The sequence below is a fragment of the Ambystoma mexicanum genome, chromosome 8 (assembly GCF_040938575.1).
Source record: "Ambystoma mexicanum isolate Mex_15411 chromosome 8, UKY_AmexF1_1, whole genome shotgun sequence".
Classification (NCBI taxonomy): Eukaryota; Metazoa; Chordata; class Amphibia; order Caudata; family Ambystomatidae; genus Ambystoma; species Ambystoma mexicanum.
Window position 1 is genome coordinate 1,605,306,960 of NC_090929.1, and position 21,196 is coordinate 1,605,328,155.

A 21,196-nucleotide genomic window follows, 5' to 3' on the forward strand; every position below is an offset into this window, starting at 1 on the left:
GGGGTTCAGAGTGGTATGCAACATATGTATAGACCCATTCTACTGTTGCTAATGACAGGGTCTGCTGCTCTGCAAGGCCTGCCCTTTGGCTGGGTTCATGGTCTTTGCATCGAATGCCATTCCATCGCAATTTTTCCATTTAAAAAATGTCCATCGAATGCATTTGTTTAGGGGGATTTGTGGGGGGGCCCAAACGCCCGTTTTTTACCCTTTAAAATGCACCTGAACAAAAATTAACCCTTAACCCCCAAATATATGCATTCAATGGACATTTTTTAGATGGAAAAATGTTGATGGAATGGAATTAGATGCAATGGTATTCGATGCAAAGACCAGATACCCTTTGGCTGTATTGCTCAAAAGTGCCAAATGATGGGTGGGTGTTTTTTCTCTAGGATTTATGAATTCACGTGAAGATTACTATTCTTTTTACTACTCTTTTTAAAGCTTGGCTTAAACTTCACTTAATTGTCAAAGAGGGAGCTCCCCCTTCCCAATTCTTCCACCGGAGCCCTCCACTCCCTACATCTCACATAATAATATATTTTGAATATTTATACAGTATGTTGCTTTAGTTTGAAGCCATTGCCGCCTGAGTAGTTTCTGATATGTTTGTATTTGGTTTTTTTCCACTGGTCTATGTCCCACTTAGTTCACACCCTCATAAACTGGCTTACCCCTTGCTCTCATCTTTGTGCTATTGTTCCGACACCCTTCCAGGGAAAGCCTCCTCCATCTGTAAATATGCTATTGGAAGCCTTTTCTGATCAGAATTGACACCCATGTTCTTCAAATAAATACAAATACAAAATACATCAACGCTTGGTTCTTATTTCATTTTGAAATGCAAAGAAAAATACATATATAAAATAGGAAAGCCAGTTTGTGACTTAACCTGCCTGCAGCAATATTTATTGAAAAGTCAAATGAATACCGAAAAATAACTTTTACTATGTGCCTACATGAACTGATAGATATGAAAACATGCTAGTCCAAGAGCAGTCTTTTTTGTTATGAGTGTTTTGGTTTTAAAATACACATTTTCACTACATAAAAATTGTCAAATAAATACATATCAAAATTACAAGAGAGTCATTCGATTAGACGATGGAGCACTTACGTTGCTGGCCAGGCTGCCCACCTTCATGGCGTGTAGCATGCGTTTGTCCATGCCTATGCCTTCATAGTGACCTTTCATTTGGTTGTGGTAGTTTTCTTTGTATTTCAGCTGTGTGGAAGAAAAACAAACTGCTCAGAAGAAAGGCTTGTTCAACTTCAACGCGGCTATTTACAGTACACGCAAGGCAAGTGCACAGCAAGTGCAAGGCAAGTGCTAAAGATGTGCAGCCTCTATGAATTGCTGAGCATTTCTGTGTGATTCAAAAGCATTTTATGTAAAAGAGAGATGGAGGGCGAGAGAAAGAGCAAGACCCACTCGCAGAATGACAGTGATTTCAGGAAATGTAATCCCCTCCACTGAGCTTTTTTCACTGTGCCCCTTTTTTCCATTCAAATACACACCAAGCACGCACACTTTTTAGCCATTTAGGGCCTCATTAAGAGTTTGGCGGCATTACATCCGGTAATTCTGACACACAGAAATACCTTTACCACATGTTGTGTGCATGTGTTAATGGAAGTAGCTGCTTGATTTAGAGTCATGTAGACCTGTGCGTTCGTCCCTATTTTGAATTCCCAAAGGACTCCATGCGGATCGGTAATTAGTGCATGTGGTAAATTGTTTTGTATTAGCAAATTCCTGACCTGGAAGATCTGGAGTATTATTTTTACAAATGGGAGGGGGCATAAAGTAACTGCAGATGAACGGTGTAATGCTTTTGAATTGTAATGTGTTTCACTAAAACATGGAGTCGGTGCGAAATGCATTCTGGGTGCGCCCAGAGCGGCAATAGACATTTTCTTCATCAGTGTGATCTGCATTTAATGTGAAGTTTGGACACTTTTTCCCTGGCAAACATGTTTTCCAGCGAGTTTCACTGCTTAAATTATTCTGCATTGCTTCAAGGATTGTTTTGAAGAAAGGTCCCAGCTGGTGCCTGATAACGTTGCAGGAGCCGAAGGAAAGTTATGCATTCTTTCACGCTCCATGAGAAAGTGAAGGGTTTACCTCTTGAGGTTGCCATGGGTCATTCGGCCGAGGATCCATGGGAAGTAGCAACAGGTGGACTTGGAAAGCCAGAAAGTTCTGGAAAATGCCATTACGCATTTGTGTGATGTTTAAAATGACGAGCACCAAAACTGTCCAACAGAAAAAGCTTCAGGGAAAGTGTGGACGCACGGCTTGCCATGTCTGTTGAAGGGAGAATCTCTAGTGCCTGCCTGGTTTCTGAGCTTATCAGTGATGCTGGCTAAGATGATGAGTTGTTCTGCAGTGACCTCAACAGTGAAGTATTTTTAAACCATTTACTAATTATTCATTTGTTTTCTTTATTGCATTTATTTTTTTATGTATGCTGATTGAGAATAAAGGGGCCGTAAAGAGCCATTTTACATTCTAGCTTAGTGTGTTGTGTGAGTAGTTGCCTCTCAACATACATAATGTCTTTATTCTATGTGCTGTTAAATTAATTCTGTGCACTTTTGAATCAAAACCAATGGGTGTTTGTGCCTGAATTATTAGGAGCTGCTCAGCTGTAGTAGTGTGAAAGGATAAGTGTCTTGAAATACTGGCAATAAAATAATGTAATGTAAAACGATTTATTAAGCGCGGGAACCAAGGCTAAAAGGCATCTGGGCCCTAGCCACTAGGCAAGAGGGATCATTCATCCCCTGACCCTTCTCAAAACAAGATGGGCTTAAGGGCTTATGGAAGCCTAAATGATCCCAGGTCTCTCTCAGAAATGCCAGAAGGGCCTTCCACAGGGTGGGGGCCATCACCAAGAAAGAACGGCCTTCAGCTCAGGCTAACAGCAACCGATACTTCCAGCAAGTTGGTAGAGGCTGACCGCAACAAGCGTCTAGGGAGATAGCGGGTCAGCTTGGTTTGAAAAAAGGAGGGCCCAATAAACTGTCTCCTTGTGATTACCCCTCAAATGTGTGTGCTACCTTATTGTAGATTGTTCTGCAGTTTGTGACAAGAGATGCTGTATTAACTGCCCGAACTGCGGCGCAGCTCTGTTTACCGAGCACTGCAGTGCGACTTATTCAGAACTTTGTCCTGGAGCTGTACCCAATGTAGACATGGGACACAGGGCAAAGAGGCTGTACCCAACTCAGTGTGGTTCGATGTCATTTCGCAGACCCCCTCAACAGGTGTTTTGCCACTGGAGTTTTGCCAAAAAACTTCATTGAAATTTGTTTTAAATTCTTTTTTGGGGGGTTAGGGGAGTTCCCCCAATCCCACTTAACTATTTTTTTTAAATCCCCCCTAAACCCTCATTTCCTCTTTTCCACAACCCCAAAATATTTTGATGGAAATATTCGGCAAAACTCCCGCGGCAAAACACCCGTCGGAAAAATGGGTGTAGGCAAAGAACGCAATAACCTTGATGCATCTGCCTGCCTTATTAATATGCATAAAGTGACATGAACGTGTACACCTCATTGTGCAAAGCCACAAAGGGAGATGTGAAAGCCTAAAAGGGACAGTAGCTTGTCATATCCGCATTAGGTTTCAATGCCACAGCAGTCAAAATGCCTACAAAGTATGCATTGCAAGAACACACTTTGAAGTGGACTCGTGCGTCCAGCTGCCTGCAAACCTGCAGCTAAGCACAGTGAACCTCCATGGACCATTTCCACTTTGCGAATGATTATCGCCTGCATGGAGTAGGCGGTGACTATTCAATGCTGTCCATTCATACGTCCTGTCGTTATTCGCTATAAAGGAAAGAATGCCTGGTTCATGCCCTCTTCTCTTGCGACATCTAAGAGTTTCACTGTCAATATTGTGCAAAACATGTTTGTCACCATGTTAGTCTGTTTTATTTTTTTTTAAATCACAATAGTTAGCGCTTTAAAGCTTTCTATTTGACTAGCTGAAAATATGCTGAGATGGAACAATGCATGAGCTTTTAAAGTCACAAATATCTTCATCTTCAGATGGTAAAAAGCCAAAAAGACTGGACTGGTGCAACTATGTAATTTAGAGCATTTTCTAAGCAGCGAAACATTTCTAAATGGTCTGTCTGCAAGCTAACGGTGCTCTAATGCAGATGTACTACTGCTAGATAAGACAGTCACGGTTACATGTCTGAAAATGTTTTCACCTAATGTATATTAATGACACTTTTCACCGAAAACCTGTATACCAAATTTACCAAATGTTCTTTTTTTTACCTAAACCCCTGTTTTCTGCCCTTTAAACCATCCCAAACATTCCCAAATATTGATTTATTTACTTTTAATTGGGGGGTTTCCTCGAACCCCTGTTTTCCAAATGTAACCATTTACCGCACCCAAACATAGACACGTAGATTTTAGATTTTAAAAAAATGCATTGAAAGATTTTTTCGATGAACATTTTTTTCAATGAACATTTTCGGCGAAACATCTCTCCTGGAAAAATGTTTCAGTGAAAAGACTGTCAGGCTGATTCATGGAATTAATGTGCGCCGAAAAAACGGCGCACACGTGCGAAAACGTGCGATTCGCAGTGAAATAGCGAAAATCGCAGTGCAAGTGCGATTATCGCACAGAAAACATCGCACATCTATTCATGGAAGTCAGTGCACGCGCGAAATGTGGGATGTGCGCTGAAAAAGTGCGCGGCGCACGCTGGCGCACGCTGGCGCACAGGTCATCGAACGCCATGCGATACGGCCACATCGAATTCGCACATAGCACGGCGCACATAACAAAAGTAGGCGTAACACGGGGCGTCACACGCAGAATGGGGAACAACTCGTGAAAATGTGGGCGTCACGGGGGAAGTACAGGAGGCAAGTGCGTAGAACGCCCACACGCTCGCCTACAACACGTATTCATGGAATCGAATAGGGAAAAACAGCGCACGGCCAAAGACGCGCACAGGCCCATACATGTCCGCCACACGAAAGCAGGCGGTAGCGTCCCTGCACAGGAAAAAAATGTGCGCCAAAGTCCTACACGCGCGAGAAGGCCCACATGCGATCGGGCCTGGGGGAGCGTGTGCGTGTATTACAGAGGTGCGCGAGAAGTTCCACACGCGAATGGCCTGGGCGCATGTATTCCAGAGGTGCGCGAGAAGTTTCACACGCGATTGGCCTGTGCGTGTGTATTTCAGGGGTGCGCGAGAAGTTCCACACGCGATCAGGCCTGGGGGAGCGTGTGCGTGTATTTCAGAGGTGCGCGAGAAGTTCCACACGCGATTGGGCTGCGTGCGGGTATTTCAGGGGTGCGCGGGAAGTTTCACACGCGATTGGGCTGCGTGTGGCTATTTCAGGGGTGCGCGCAAAGTTTTACACGCGATCTGGCCTGGGGGAGCGTGTGCGTGTATTTCAGGGGTGCGCGTGAAGTTCCACACGTGATTGGCCTGGGCGCGTGTATTTCAGAGGTGCGCGAGAAGTCCCACACGCGATTGGCCTGGGCGCGTGTATTTCAGAGGTACGCGAGAAGTTCCACACGCGATTGGCCTGGGCGCGTGTATTTCAGGGGTGCGCGAGAAGTTTCTCACACGCGATTGGCCTGGGCGCGTGTATTTTAGGGGCTCGCGGGTGTATTTACATGCGATCGGGCCTGGGGGAGCGGGGTACGTGTATTTCAGGGTCTTGCGGGTGTTTTTACACGCGATCGGGCCTGGGGGAGCGGAGTATGTGTATTTCAGGGGCTCGTGGGTGTTTTCACACGCGATCGGGCCTGGGGGAGCGGGGTACGTGTATTTCAGGGGCTCGCGGGTGTTTTTACACGTGATCGGGCCTGGGGGAGCGGGGTACGTGTATTTCAGGGGCTCGCGGGTGTACGTGTATTTCAGGGGCTTGCGGGTGTTTTTACACGCGATCGGGCCTGGGGGAGCAGGGTACCACTCACCGTCTGTCTTGCATGTAGAAGAACGCGTAGCCAACACCCACCCGCTGTGAAGTAATAGCGTGTGAACCCCAACGCCTGCAAGACACACGCACTGCACCCCACGAAAAGCAACGCCTGTGCGCGATACGTCACAGACACGCATACGCGCTAAGGGCCTTTGGTCCAATGTAATCGTGTATGCGTGCTGACGCGCTTACGCGCTAAGGGCCTTTCCTCGATTCACACGCTGACGTGCAGAATTTTCACGTGCCAAATCACTCCGTATCAAGCTGGCCACGCGTAAGCACACGGAAGACCACGCTCCTGCCCAAAAGGCCAAATTACTGCCCCCCAGAGCCCTGAGCAGCCTCCCACGAGCCATCTGCTGCTGCCTGCCTGCCTGCTGCCACCGTGCCCTGCCATTTGGTGCCTGCACATCAGCCATCTGCAGGGGTCCAGTTGCTGTGTCCACCCCTGCTGGAACAGAACACTCCCAACTGGGATACCATCGCTCCACAGTCCAGCCCCAGGACCCAGATGCCCACCCACGCCTGCCTCGGGGGTCGCCATGTCGGGGCAAACACCATTCGAGGCCACTGGCGACCCCCAGCCAGAGGGGCAGAGGGCCACCAGCTTCAGTCAGAAGGCGCTAAGGGCCTTTCCTCGAATGATTATCGCCTCCATGGAGTAGGCGGTGACTATTCAATGCTGTCCATTCATACGTCCTGTCGTTATTCGCTATAAAGGAAAGAATGCCTGGTTCATGCCCTCTTCTCTTGCGACATCTAAGAGTTTCACTGTCAATATTGTGCAAAACATGTTTGTCACCATGTTAGTCTGTTTTATTTTTTTTTAATTCACAATAGTTAGCGCTTTAAAGCTTTCTATTTGACTAGCTGAAAATATGCTGAGATGGAACAATGCATGAGCTTTGAAAGTCACAAATATCTTCATCTTCAGATGGTAAAAAGCCAAAAAGACTGGACTCAACTGGTGCACTGGTGCAACTATGTAATTTAGAGCATTTTCTAAGCAGCGAAACATTTCTAAATGGTCTGTCTGCAAGCTAACGGTGCTCTAATGTAGATGAACTACTGCTAGATAAGACAGTCACGGTTACATGTCTGAAAATGTTTTCACCTAATGTATATTAATGACACTTTTCACCGAAAACCTGTATACCAAATTTACCAAATGTTCTTTTTTTGACCTAAACCCCTGTTTTCTGCCCTTTAAACCATCCCAAACATTCCCAAATATTGATTTATTTACTTTTAATTGGGGGGTTTCCTCGAACCCCTGTTTTCCAAATGTAACCCTTTACCGCACCCAAACATAGACACGTAGATTTTAGATTTTAAAAAAATGCATTGAAAGATTTTTTCGATGAACATTTTTTTCAATGAACATTTTCGGCGAAACATCTCTCGTGGAAAAATGTTTCAGTGAAAAGACTGTCAGGCTGATTCATGGAATTAATGTGCGCCGAAAAAACGGCGCACACGTGCGAAAACGTGCGATTCGCAGTGAAATAGCGAAAATCGCAGTGCAAGTGCGATTATCGCACAGAAAACATCGCACATCAATTCATGGAAGTCCGTGCACGCGCGAAATGTGGGATGTGCGCTGAAAAAGTGCGCGGCGCACGCTGGCGCACGCTGGCGCACGCTGGCGCACAGGTCATCGAACGCCATGCGATACGGCCACAGCGAATTCTCACATAGCACGGCGCACATAACAAAAGTAGGCGTAACACGGGGCGTCACACGCAGAATGGGGAACAACTCGTGAAAATGTGGGCGTCACGGGGGAAGTACAGGAGGCAAGTGCGCAGAACGCCCACACGCTCGCCTACAACACGTATTCATGGAATCGAATAGGGAAAAACAGCGCACGGCCAAAGACGCGCACAGGCCCATACATGTCCGCCACACGAAAGCAGGCGGTAGCGTCCCTGCGCAGGAAAAAAATGTGCGCCAAAGTCCTACACGCGCGAGAAGGCCCACACGCGATCGGGCCTGGGGGAGCGTGTGCGTGTATTACAGAGGTGCGCGAGATGTTCCACACGCGAATGGCCTGGGCACATGTATTCCAGAGGTGCGCGAGAAGTCCCACACGCGATTGGCCTGGGCGCGTGTATTTCAGAGGTACGCGAGAAGTTCCACACGCGATTGGCCTGGGCGCGTGTATTTCAGGGGTGCGCGAGAAGTTTCTCACACGCGATTGGCCTGGGCGCATGTATTTCAGGGGTGCGCGAGAAGTTTCTCACACGCGATTGGCCTGGGCGCGTGTATTTTAGGGGCTCGCGGGTGTTTTTACACGCGATCGGGCCTGGGGGAGCGGGATACGTGTATTTCAGGGGCTTGCGGGTGTTTTTACACGCGATCAGGCCTGGGGGAGCGGGGTATGTGCATTTCAGGGGCTCGCGGGTGTTTTCACACGCGATCGGGCATGGGGGAGCGGGGCACGTGTATTTCAGGGGCTCGCGGGTGTACGTGTATTTCAGGGGCTTGCGGGTGTTTTTACACGCGATCGGGCCTGGGGGAGCAGGGTACCACTCACCGTCTGCCTTGCATGTAGAAGAACGCGTAGCCAACACCCACCCGCTGTGAAGTAATAGCGTGTGAACCCCAACGCCTGCACGACACACGCACTGCACCCCATGAAAAGAAACGCCTGTGCGCGATACATCACAGACACGCATACGTGCTAAGGGCCTTTGGTCCAATGTAATCGTGTATGCGTGCTGACGCGCTTACGCGCTAAGGGCCTTTCCTCGATTCACACGCTGACGTGCAGAATTTTCACGTGCCAAATCACTCCGTATCAAGCTGGCCACGCGTAAGCACACGGAAGACCACGCTCCTGCCCAAAAGGCCAAATTACTGCCCCCCAGAGCCCTGAGCAGCCTCAGACGAGCCATCTGCTGCTGCCTGCCTGCCTGCTGCCACCGTGCCCTGCCATTTTGTGCCTGCACATCAGCCATCTGCAGGGGTCCAGTTGCTGTGTCCACCCCTGCTGGAACAGAACACTCCCGACTGGGATACCATCGCTCCACGGCCCAGCCCCAGGACCCAGATGCCCACCCACGCCTGCCTCGGGGGTCGCCATGTCAGGGCAAACACCATCTGAGGCCACTGGCGACCCCCAGCCAGAGGGGCAGAGGGCCACCAGCTTCAGTCAGAAGGCGCTAAGGGCCTTTCCTCGATTCACACGCCGACGTGCAGAATTTTCACGTGCCAAATCACTCAGTATCAAGCTGGCCACGCGTAAGCACACGGAAGACCACGCTCCTGCCCAAAAGGCCAAATTACTGCCCCCCAGAGCCCCGAGCAGCCTCCCACGAGCCATCTGCTGCTGCCTGCCTGCCTGCTGCCACCGTGCCCTGCCATTTGGTGCCTGCACATCAGCCATCTGCAGGGGTCCAGTTGCTGTGTCCACCCCTGCTGGAACAGAACACTCCCGACTGGGATACCATCGCTCCACAGCCCAGCCCCAGGACCCAGATGCCCACCCACGCCTGCCTCGGGGGTCGCCATGTCGGGGCAAACACCATCCGAGGCCACTGGCGACCCCCAGCCAGAGGGGCAGAGGGCCACCAGCTTCAGTCAGAAGGAAGTTGGTGTCCTGGTGGAGCTTGTCCTGGGGCATTATGATGCCCTCTTCGGATCACCACGCGCCGACAAGGAAGGACGGGACAGGATCTGGGACGACTTTGTGGTTGCCATCAACGCAGAGGGGGTGGCAACCCGCAACATCACGCAAGTCAAGAAGCGCTGGGAGGACTTCAGGTCCAGGACCCTCATAAAGGCCCGGCGCCTCGTGGAAGGGGGCCGGGGCAGCATGAGTACCATCCAGCTGAGGGTCCTGGAACGCGTACGCCCAGCGCTCCATGCCCAGATCCTTGAGAGGCAGACCCGTCTGGAGTCGAGCGGTAAGTGGCCAAGCATTGCTGTGTGAGACAGGGCATGTTGCAGCGTGCTGGTTGTCTGATACTTGCCTGTATGTGTGACATAGGCCATGTACGCGTGTGTGTGTGCAGGGACATCATGGTCATGCATGTGAGACCAGTAATGTGTGAAGCACACGGTTGGTGTATGTGTTTAAATGCAACATGGGGAGCCCTATGCGGAATGGACACATGAGAGCATGCCAGTCTCTGTTCCTGGACATGGGTGTGGGTGAGGAATGGGTGCTGATGCCATGTACATGTATGCTGTCCATGTCTGTGTTTCTGACCTGCGCGTCTGTGACTTGTGGATGCCATGGATGCATGACACATGTCTGTGACAATGTTCAGATTCACTGATGCAGCCTAGTTATCCTTGCATCCACTGTGTCTGGGGTGTACGAGTCCAGATGGATGAAAGTACGTTGAAGTGTGTGCATGTGATAGGCATGACCCATGATGCATGTGAGTCCAAAAACAACATTGTATGCTTCAAGAGTCCCTTGGACATGTTTGCTTATGTCCATAGCATGCACCATGCCTGTTACTGCATGTGTTTTGCCTGCACTGACCCATGTGTTGTGGAGGGACATGATGGAAGTGATATTTGACAGTGCCACTCATCTGCTGTTGCTTCCTGTCTAGGGGACCATTGTACAGTACCCTGATGCTTGTGTTCTATGTCTCCCTCTACACAGCGCAAAGTGAAGAAGAGGGCGGAGACGGCGCTGTGGAGCTAAGTGGCGGGGATGCCCCCACGGCTGCAGCGGAAGGGGTGGGTGAGCCCCTACAGGGGCTTGCAACGGCGGAAGACGGTGTGGAGCCATCCAGGTTGGTGGTTTCCACAGAGGAGGAGGCGGCCGCTACTGAGCCGCACATGGGGCCTGGTGGGGGCATCCCTGCTGGTGCAAGTGGTGCAGTCCAGGGGCAGGGGCAGGAGGCAACACAGGTCACCATGGAGGTTCCTGTGCATGTCACTGTCCCTGACACTGTGACTGCACCACCATGCACCAGCTGGGATGCCCCATCCCAGGCCCGTCCGCAGGTAGGGGGGATGTCCATGTCATCTGACTCCCCTCCACCTGCGGACGAGGGGACCCCTGGCCGTATGGAGAAGGTCCTGATTGGTGTTGCGTTGCACACGGCTGTCATTCGTGATGAGGTGCATGCTTCCCGGGGGGAGCACGCACGTCATCACGAAGAGCACCGTGCCAACGTGGCCCAGTTGGGAGCGGTCATGGTCGGGGGTCTCGTACATGTGTCGGGCACTCTGGCGACCCTCTCCTCCTCTGTGGAAGCTATGCGCCAGTCGTACTCCATGCCGTCTTCCGGCCCAGATGCCACCAGGGCCCCCTGTGGACCTGCCCCGACCAATGCAGCCACCTCGGTGGGGATCCCATCCCTGCCACAGTCGGGAGTCGGAGGTCCAGCAGGGGTGGACACACCAGCAACAGGACCCCAGCAGATGGAGGATGTGACGGCATCATCGGGCAGGGCACGTGCACGACGGCGTCGGTGGTTTCCATCAGCCTGGATGCCGTTGTGCTGGCACAGGCAGTTGCGTCGGAGGCAGCGGCAGGCTCGACATGGGAGGCATCATGGCTCGGGGCCATCAACATCAGGGGTGCAGGCATCGGCCGGAGGGCAGGAGAACCCTGGAATGGGAGTGGCTTCCGTGTGGGAGCGGTTGGGCCAGCAGATAGGTGCGGAGCGGCAGCGGGCAGAGGAGGAACAGCTCACAATGGTCAGGGCGGAGAACTCCATGCGGAGGGCGCTGAGGTGGGCTGAGTGTCTCGAGGGTCTTCGCAGGGAGTTGGAGCTGGACACTGCATTATCCCTGCGGGACCTCGGGGCCAGGGAACATGCCCGCCTCCAAGCCATTGAACAGGAGTTCGATGATGCCCTGGCCCATGACAACAACCAGTGAGCCGTCGGACTAGCCCGCTGCCCTTGTAAATAGTTATGTAGTTAGTGTAGGTTTCCTTTGCTTTTTTATTTATTTTGGACCTTTTGGACAATGGGCCACATTTTTGTATATAGTTTTATTTTATTAGGTAGTATTTTTATGTAGGTTTCATTTCTTCAGTTGGGATCATGGACCCTGGTGTGTTTATCTGTATATAGTTGACTGTTGGATTTTTTTATTTTTTTTTGGAATTACCCATGGAGCAATGGTTTTCGGTTTTGTTTTTACCTTGGATTTACTTTCTTGAACTGTGACTTTGGACACCTTTCCTTTGGATTATGATTTGTCATTTCTCATTATTTTACGGACATGCTGCTTTTGGTTTTTGATTCCCATTGTCATTTGTTTATTTTTAATTCCATTTATGCTGTTTTTAATACATTTTTTTCATCAAACTTCAATGTGTAGTATCATCTCATTGGTATCATGCATATCATGATATGGGTTTTGAGATTCACTGACACCCATTGGGTGTATGTGAGGGCCATGTGTTCATTTCCAGACTTGCTATTGGGGTTCTATCATGTCATTGCCATTTCTAAGTGGGTGGATGCAATACTCGAGTGGGTGTTTTGCATTTGGAGGCTGACCATAAGGGCCAGGGATCTAGATTGTGATGACATGTTGGCTGGGGGACATGTGTGGGGGCCTGCTGGCAGGTGCCCGTAATGCTGGGGGGTGGGGGTGCAGGGGGACATGAGTGGGACATGAGTGGGGGCCTGCTGGCAGGTGCCCCGCAATGCTGGGGGGTGGGGGTGCAGGGGGACATGAGTGGGACATGAGTGGGGGCCTGCTGGCAGGTGCCCCACAGTGCTGGGGGGTGGGGGTGGTGGGGAACATGAGTTGGACATGGGTGGGGGCCTGCTGGGAGGTGCCCCGCAATGCTGGGGGTGGGGGTGGTGGGAGACATGGGTGGGGGCCTGGTGGAGGGTGCCCCTGCACTGCTGGGGGGTGGGTGTGGTGGGTAACATGAGTTGGACATGGGTGGGGGCCTGCTGGCAGGTGCCCCGCAATGCTGGGGGTGGGGGTGCAAGGGGACATGAGTTGGTGATCATTAGTGCAAGGAGACATGTGCCTTTGCTGGGGGGCATGCCCATGTTGGGTGGGCTGCCTGCGGGACATGACCAGGGATGCAGGGTAGTCCCCTGTGGTGTGGGCTGCCTGCAGGGGCCGTGGAGGGTGTACAGGGAACACCTGGGAAGACCCACACTGGCAAATCACATGTAGGACTCCCCGGCACCCCTGAAATACATGTACCCTGCTGAAATCACGTGTAAAACTTTCCGCGCACCCCTGGTATACACGCACACGCTCCCCCAGGCCAATCGCGTGTGGAACTTCACGCGCACCCCTGAAATACACGCACACGCTCCCCCAGGCCAGATCGCATGTAAAACTTTGTGCGCACCCCTGAAATACCCGCACGCAGCCCAATCGCATGTGAAACTTCGCGCGCACCCCTGAAATTCCCGCAGGCAGCCCAATCGCGTGTGAAACTTCCTGCGCACCCCTGAAATACGCGCACGCAGCCCAATCGCGTGTGAAACTTCCCGCGCACCCCTGAAATACCCGCACGCAGCCCAATCGCGTGTGAAACTTCCCGCGCACCTCTGATATACACGCACACGCTCCCCCAGGCCAGATCGCGTGTGGAACTTCTCGCGCACCTCTGAAATACACGCACACGCTCCCCCAGGCCAATCGCGTGTGAAACTTCTCGCGCACCTCGGAAATACACGCGCCCAGGCCAATCTCGTGTGGAACTTCACGCGCACCTCTGAAATACACGTGCCCAGGCCAATCGCGTGTGGAACTTCTCGCGCACCCCTGAAATACACGCGCCCAGGCCAATCGCGTGTGGAACTTCTCGCGCACCCCTGAAATACACGCGCCCAGGGCAATCGCGTGTGGAACTTCTCGCGCACCTCTGAAATACACGCGCCCAGGCCAATCGCGTGTGGAACTTCTTGCGCACCCCTGAAATACACGCGCACAGGGCAATCGCGTGTGGAACTTCTCGCGCACCCCTGAAATACACGCGCCCAGGCCAATCGCGTGTGGAACTTCTCGCGCACCCCTGAAATACACGCGCCCAGGCCAATCGCGTGTGGAACTTCTCGCGCACCCCTGGAATACACACGCCCAGGGCAATCGCGTGTGGAACTTCTCGCGCACCTCTGAAATACACGCGCCCAGGCAAATCGCGTGTGGAACTTCTCGCGCACCCCTGAAATACACACGCACAGGGCAATCGCGTGTGGAACTTCTCGCGCACCCCTGAAATACACACGCCCAGGCCAATCGTGTGTGGAACTTCTCGCGCACACCTGAAATACACGCGCCCAGGCCAATCGCGTGTGGAACTTCTCGCGCACCCCTGAAATACACGCGCCCAGGGCAATCGCGTGTGGAACTTCTCGCGCACCTCTGAAATACACGCGCCCAGGCCAACCGCGTGTGGAACTTCTCGCGCACCCCTGAAATACACGCGCCCAGGGCAATCGCGTGTGGAACTTCTTGCGCTCCTCTGAAATACACGCGTCCAGGCCAATCGCGTGTGGAACTTCTCGCGCACCCCTGAAATACACGCGCCCAGGCCAATCGCGTGTGGAGCGTCTCGCGCACCCCTGAAATACAATCGCCCAGGCCAATCGCGTGTGGAACTTCACGCGCACCCCTGAAATACACGCACATGCTCCCCCGGGCCAGATCACGTGTAAAACTTTGCGCGCACCCCTGTAATACCCACACGCAGCCCAATCGCGTGTGAAACTTCTCGCGCACCCCTGAAATACACGCACACGCTCCCCCAGGCCAGATCGCGTGTGAAACTTCGTGTGCGTTATTCCATCAATGTCAGCCTTGCAATGCTAACTAATTATCAGTAAATGGAAGTAAAGCTATTGCTACTACAACACATCAACTAAACTGGCCTAGATCGCTCCCCGAGTCATTACAACAGTTCTGGTGTTTCATTCCGTTATGTTTTCGACGAGTTTTTTGCCAAAACTTTTTTTCAAAAAAACGAATTGAAATATATTTGTTTTATATTTGGGGGTTCTCCTCTAGCCTTCCATGCCCTATCTATTTGTTTATTTATTTTTATTTAGCATTTAGTTGATTTCAAACTTTTGCTAATAAATGACAACCATTAAAAGAAAATCGCAACCTTACAAAGTTTCACATCACAAAAAACCAAAAAGTCATACAGAGGAAACAGATCTTATTCGGGTTCTATCTCTCTGAATGTCTTCAGAAAGGTCAGCTCGAGGACTCGAGGAACTTTACCAGAATGCATGTGAGACTCGCGTTTGCCACCCCCTGTATAAAGCCTCCTACTGTGCTTCCGCATCTGTCCCAAATTCTTCACTCATACCTTCGTATAACAACTGCGTTCTCTGTGTTCTCAGTTCTGGACAGTAAAATATCTAGTGGTTTAAGGTTTCCACTTGGTTTTTACATAACCGACAGCTGTAACCCTCCATATGTGCGCAGCGTGACTTTAGTAAAGAGTATATTCACCCGGAATCTGAGAAATAGATCCCTGCGTCTTGCATTTGGGAACTTTCACAGACAGAGGCGTTGCTGGGGGGGGGGCGGGGTTAAGGGGGCTATAGCCCCTGGTCTTTTGATTGTAGCCCCATATAGAATCTCAGGAGCTACAACCAAAAGGCTAGCTAGCCCCCAGTCCCGACACTTCCGACATCAGCCTAGCCCCGGGTCTTTTCCAGACCTAGCAACACCCCTGTTCTCAGGTATTAGGGGTTTACACTAGGTAGCCCAGCAAGTGACTTTGATAGCGTGTGTAACTTTGAGTTAGATCTTTTGGCTTCGGTTTCACTCCAATCTGCAGTCCTTAGGGCCTTTTTATTTTTTTAACAGCAGCGGGTTTCTGCACAAGGTGTCACCTGACATGGCAAGATTGGACAGTGTTTCTTTGCATCGTTCCAGCCACATATTCAACAGCCAGTCAAGCATCCCCACATTTTTCACCACTATGATTTGAAATTGGGGTGGGCAATCAGGTGTATTCAGCTTGCTGAAAATCATCCTGGTTTTCCAAACTACCCTCACATGTAAAGACAGGACACCTAGCTTGTGTCTTATAATTACCATTGCAACTGCGTTGGGGAGTCATAAGATCGCCTTTCAGAATCGACTCTCCAATCCCTCCACGCTTCCCAAGCAAAGCCAAGGCATGCCTCTGCAGAAGTGTGAGTGTCGGTATGACTTTCTGGTTACAGAAATTAATGCTCGGAAGCAGTGAGAATTTCCCATACTTCCGCCCGATCTCAATTCCTTGCACAGTCAGCTGTTTCACTTTGGTGTTCAAACATTCGAACCACGGTTTCTCACAGGCACTCGCACTGATCATTGCCCCTGGGTATTTTATTGAAGGAACAGGACGTATTCGGTTCCGTTCAAAGACCAGCAGGGCCCCTCTTTTTCTGCCCCCTCGAACTATCAAACATGAGTATTTCTGTTTTAGCTACGTTGATCTTCAAACCATTCTGGTTTACCTAGCTTTGTAGCGTGTCGAGCTTTCTCTGTAGGCCGATCAGAGTACGGTCCAGTAGGACTAAATCATCGGTATACAGTAGCCTTCCTGCAGATGTTCCATTTATCCTAGGCAGACATGTCCTAGGAGGGTCCAAGACCGCTTTCATGTCCGTGATAAAGATGTATATGATTGGTGCCAACAGGCAGCCCTGTTTCAGGCACCATTAAGTCTGGCTCCTTCTTGTCAAATTTCCCGCCTGGTCGATTCTGATCTGCAAGGCAGTACCAGAGTACAGGTCCTTGATTGCTGCCACTAAATCCCCAGGACATCCCATGGCTATCATTTTAGCCTATAATTGCTCCCAGCTGATACTGTTAAAGGCACATTCCATATCTATACAAGCCATATAGTCAGCCTTCCCCCTTAAGCGCCTTCATTTTTATTAGGCTAATCAGCAATACATTTACACAACAGCCAAATCCTCTGACAAAGCCAGTTTGCCTGGGGTCATAGGACCTTATCTCGTTCACCCATTCTTACAGACGTATCAGCAGAATTCCTGCAAAGGTCTTTCCGAGAACATCTACGAGGGTGATAGGGCGGTAGTTCTTTGGGGCCAACCCTGTCACCCTTCTTGAAAATAGGGAGCACGACTGCACATTTCCATGTGGCCCCTCCATACCGGACAATCCGTCAAAACAAAACCAAACACAAATACGCCCAGGACTCCTGGGCCTCCTTTGGCATAGCATTTGTCATCCCGTCAGGCCCTGGTGCACAGGAATTGCTAATTTTCATTATTATATGCAGAATCTCATCCTTATCAAAGGGGGTCGACCATTGCGTATACTGGCCACTACAAGCTTCTTCCCTCACTTGGCACTTCCGGGCAGAAATACTTTCGAAATGCTCAACCCAACAGTCCTCTGATATCGGATTCAGTTGGGGTAAGCCGCTGTCCCTTTCCTTACCATTTAGTAGTTGCCACAGGTGTCTGGGATTTTTCAAATCCAGGGCCTGCAGCATAGCTTCAGAGTCATTCTGGAATAGGATTGCCTCGTGGAAGATTACCCAGTTTGTATACTTTTGTTTCCCTTTTTTAATTGCTGATCCCCTGATGACAAGTGGGGGTGTTCTAAAGTCTAAAGGTCCTGAGGTCACTACGCAGGAGTCGTTTCTGTGTTACAACTGCTTTATCTAAAGGAATGTTTTGGTTAAAGGCAAGGGTTACTTCCCCTTCTTTGTTGTTTCCCAAAGAGGGCCAAGACAGACTCATATTCCATCCCTTCTGAGTCCGTCCATTGCCAGGCTATTAGTTTTTCGGTTAGCTGTGGGACTAGGGTAGGGCTAATTTGCAACCTATTTTTTCCTGGTTCCAGGTCTACCTTATGTCTCCAAAGGTCTTCTTTTTCTATTCCATTCCGGCTCATTATAGAGCAGGAAAGCACCACTGCGTCATGATCACTATATTCGGAAGGAAGTAATCTCAGTGATATCACCCATGGCAAAACATTACCGGACACAAAAAAGTAATCCATGGTTGCACTGGCTACACCCAAACTATTTCGTATCAGCATCAACAGGCCAGAACTTGGCCTTCCAAGGTTCCCTATGGTTGCTTTGCTGAGGTACGCAGTAAAGCGATCCAGGAGTCTCCCTCAAACAGGTTTCCTGCAGGCATATGATATCAAGTTTTGCCACTGCTGCATTGATGCCCAGAAACAGGTGGGTGAATCCTCTGGTGTTCCAGGATCCAATGCCCAACCTCCTGTGTCCTGTCAGGTCCTGGCTCTAGTCTATAATACCCGGGGCTAGGGCTCTAGCTATCAAGTCCCAAGACTGCTCGTCATCACCTGTGGTGTTCTGAGTGTCTGTTCTCTGCACCTGTCATTCACTTTCCAACTCTGTTCCTCTTGTGGTGATCTTTAGTGTATTTTGGGCCACATAGGACCACTGGCTTTTCCCTAAGAGGTTTAGTTGGATAGTCCCCCCATGGGCAACCTTCATTGTTACTGGCACCTCTGCTAGGGCGACCTACTCCCCCTTTAGACCTTGGGTTTGTGGTTGCAGTCCTTGCTCTGGGGCCAGTTTCGATGGAGTTTGGCAGTCTTTTAGATCAAAACCCAGTGCCCGCAGCTCATCATTCGCATCCGCACATTTGGTAATTTTCATTTTCGTTTGGGAAATCGACGCTACAAATGTCTTTGGAACCAATCACTCCCAGTCGAGGGACATGATTAAATAGACACATTATGTTTGAGCAGTTTAGGATTAAACCATCGTCAGCCCTCAGAACCCGTTCAAGAATTACCTTACGGGTGCCATATGTTTGACCCTTTTTCTTGATGACTTCACGGGTATGTTTGTTGTTTCAGGAGTGTTTGATCATTCTGTCCAGCAGCATAGTCGATTTCCCTGTATCCACTGAAGTGCCATCACTCTTGCCCATTTCTCTGCCAATGTTAGAAACGGGGAAATAGTTTGGATCACACCCTTACGCTGATAGTCAGGTCCTGCTTCCACACACCCCAAGTAGGGAAGGTGGGTTCCTGGAGAGTCTTCTTCCAGGGAGCCATCAAGTGGGTAACCCTTGTATGTTGATAGTTGCAGCAAAGGATCCTCAAGGCTTTCCAGGTCAATTATTCCATCCTGCGAGAGCGGGAATGTGTCTAACTTCTCTCTTGATCCTGCATTTGGTAAGATTTCTTTATTGCGATCCATATGCAGCGTTCTTTTAATATTCTGGATTTCGTTGGTTCCACTGATAAAATTCTCAGGTTTCTTATAAAACTTTGTGAGCCACGACCTTTTGATGTTTTCATTTGGGGGGTGTTTTTTGGTTTCTTCGGTTGCTCAAGCTTTTTGGATTTTAACAAATCTTTGTCTTGTTTTTGAGCCTTCAGATTGAAGTTTGGAAAAATGTCCACACTTGCGGCAGTTCGAATGACTATGTCCTCTGTCATAGTTGCCACTCCTAGTCAGAACTGCAGCCAGACCGGGCCTGAAGAACACCCGAATCACCTAACATGGGGACCTGACTCAGGGTCATAATAGGCTCTGGGTGGAAAACCGGTTCTCGGTAAGGAGGGTCCCGTGGTCCATCTTCTCTCTCTCTCTCTCTCTCTCTCTCTCTCACTCTCTCTCTCTAGTAAGGAAATGTTGGGTCATTTCACTTGTGGATCCTGAATGGGAGTAATTTCTGCCTGTGGATTCCTCAAAGCTGGCTCCGCAGATACTTGTTGGTCGTCATGTTTTTCCCGCAGTGTTGTCCTGATGCTTTAATTGAGTGATGATGTCCCGGATCCTCCAAGGAAGGCCTGTTTATCTTCCCTCGCTTCTTGGATTAGGTCAATAAGGGTTGTCAAAATCACCCCTCCGTTTCTTTTTCTCTAGCTCTTTTATCTTTAAAGGCCTCGATGAGCGATTCTATGAATACCCATTTAGTGTGCATTAAAGCAGGCAATGTAGCCTGGTCTTTAAGACTGTCATTTCGTTTTTCATAAAATGTGTAATAGAGACCACTGAGCAAATGCTTGCCTGTATCTGGGCTATCTGGGCACCCAGACAGCCTCCTTTCTATGTGTCTTCAAAGGTATCTCGCACACATGAACTTGGTCTTGGCGGACAGGTTTCTAGTGTCTCTTGGGGCATTCTCGAATTCCAAGTTACATCCTGTTCAGAGTCTTCACTTGAGTCTTCACTCAAGCTTGTCACATTTCACTGTTGACTCCTGGAGCACGTCCCTCGCGGGTCTGTTGGAGTGATGATGCCAAGTGACTTAAAATTCTGATCGGCTAGAGGGTTTGGGGGTGCCCGTGGAACCACTCGAGGTTGAGCAGATCTCAGTTTCTTAGGGGTTAATGCTGAGCTAGGATCTATGTCCCTTCCCACTTCTGAAATAGAACGCTTTTCTTCCCGCCTACTTGCGGCCACACTTAATTGTAGCATCATGTTTGCTATGTCCTTAGTTAGTCTAGCCGCTAATGTAGGGTTCTCCTGTAAAGGGGGCCTTTCCAAACACATATCAGTTTTCGGACCACTTGAGGGGATTGCGCACAGCCCTATAGGTTCCTGATTCGAGTTTGGTGTATCCGTGTGGGATGCAGTTGAACAGTCATGATTTCATGGATGGGACTCTGCTCTCCTAGCGACGTCCTGGTCATTGTGACCTCTCCCTGAGAGGGGGACTGGGACAATGTTTCTTTTAGTTGTGTGGATAACTCTTGTGCAGCATCCTAGGGAGACAGAACAAAGGGGCTAGAGTTTGCCAGCAGATCGGCGTCCAATGGGTCGTGCCAGGCCTCCTCCCAGATTAAGCCAGCTATACAGCTGGTACTATTCTCGCCTATGGGCACCTTACAGACCTTAACAGGTAATTCAAGTTCGGGGCCATCCCTTTGTTTGAAATGCCATTTCAATTTGGCATAGCCCAACAAAGATTAGCTCCTTTGTTTCGTCAGATAGAATTCCCCCTTTGAGGGGCCGTAATTGAGATGGTAATTGAAGCAGCCCCCTTCACGGTCCCCGCAAATGTTGGTAAAAGCTTTGAGTAACCTTACCTCTGAGACCCCACAATTCAATAATGAGATTTAGCAATCCGTAAAGTGTCCAGTGGCAATCCCCCTTCCCCTTAGCCACCGCCTCCCCCAGCACCACGTCCTTCGACTCCCCAGCGTTTCGACTCTCGGGGCCCAATGTCACCAACTGGGTGCTGATGCATGTGTGCGGGAAAGACTGTGACGACTTCAGTGAGATACTGGGAGAGGGGGCAGAGGTTGAGGGGGTTAGCGGAGAGTCATGAGGGTCAGAGAGCACCCTCAGTCTGATTTCAAGG

General features: G+C 50.1%; 1 protein-coding gene across 2 annotated transcripts in view; it reads right to left on the reverse strand.

Annotated features, from left to right (window-relative positions):
• The window catches only part of NRAP (nebulin related anchoring protein), a 515,982-nt gene that overhangs the window by 281,910 nt on the left and 212,876 nt on the right, over positions 1–21,196 (reverse strand). For both annotated transcript variants that reach the window (XM_069611850.1, XM_069611849.1), the window contains exon 13: positions 1,121–1,228. In XM_069611850.1, the coding sequence (XP_069467951.1) occupies positions 1,121–1,228 (108 nt within the window). The remainder of the gene's footprint in view (positions 1–1,120; positions 1,229–21,196) is intronic.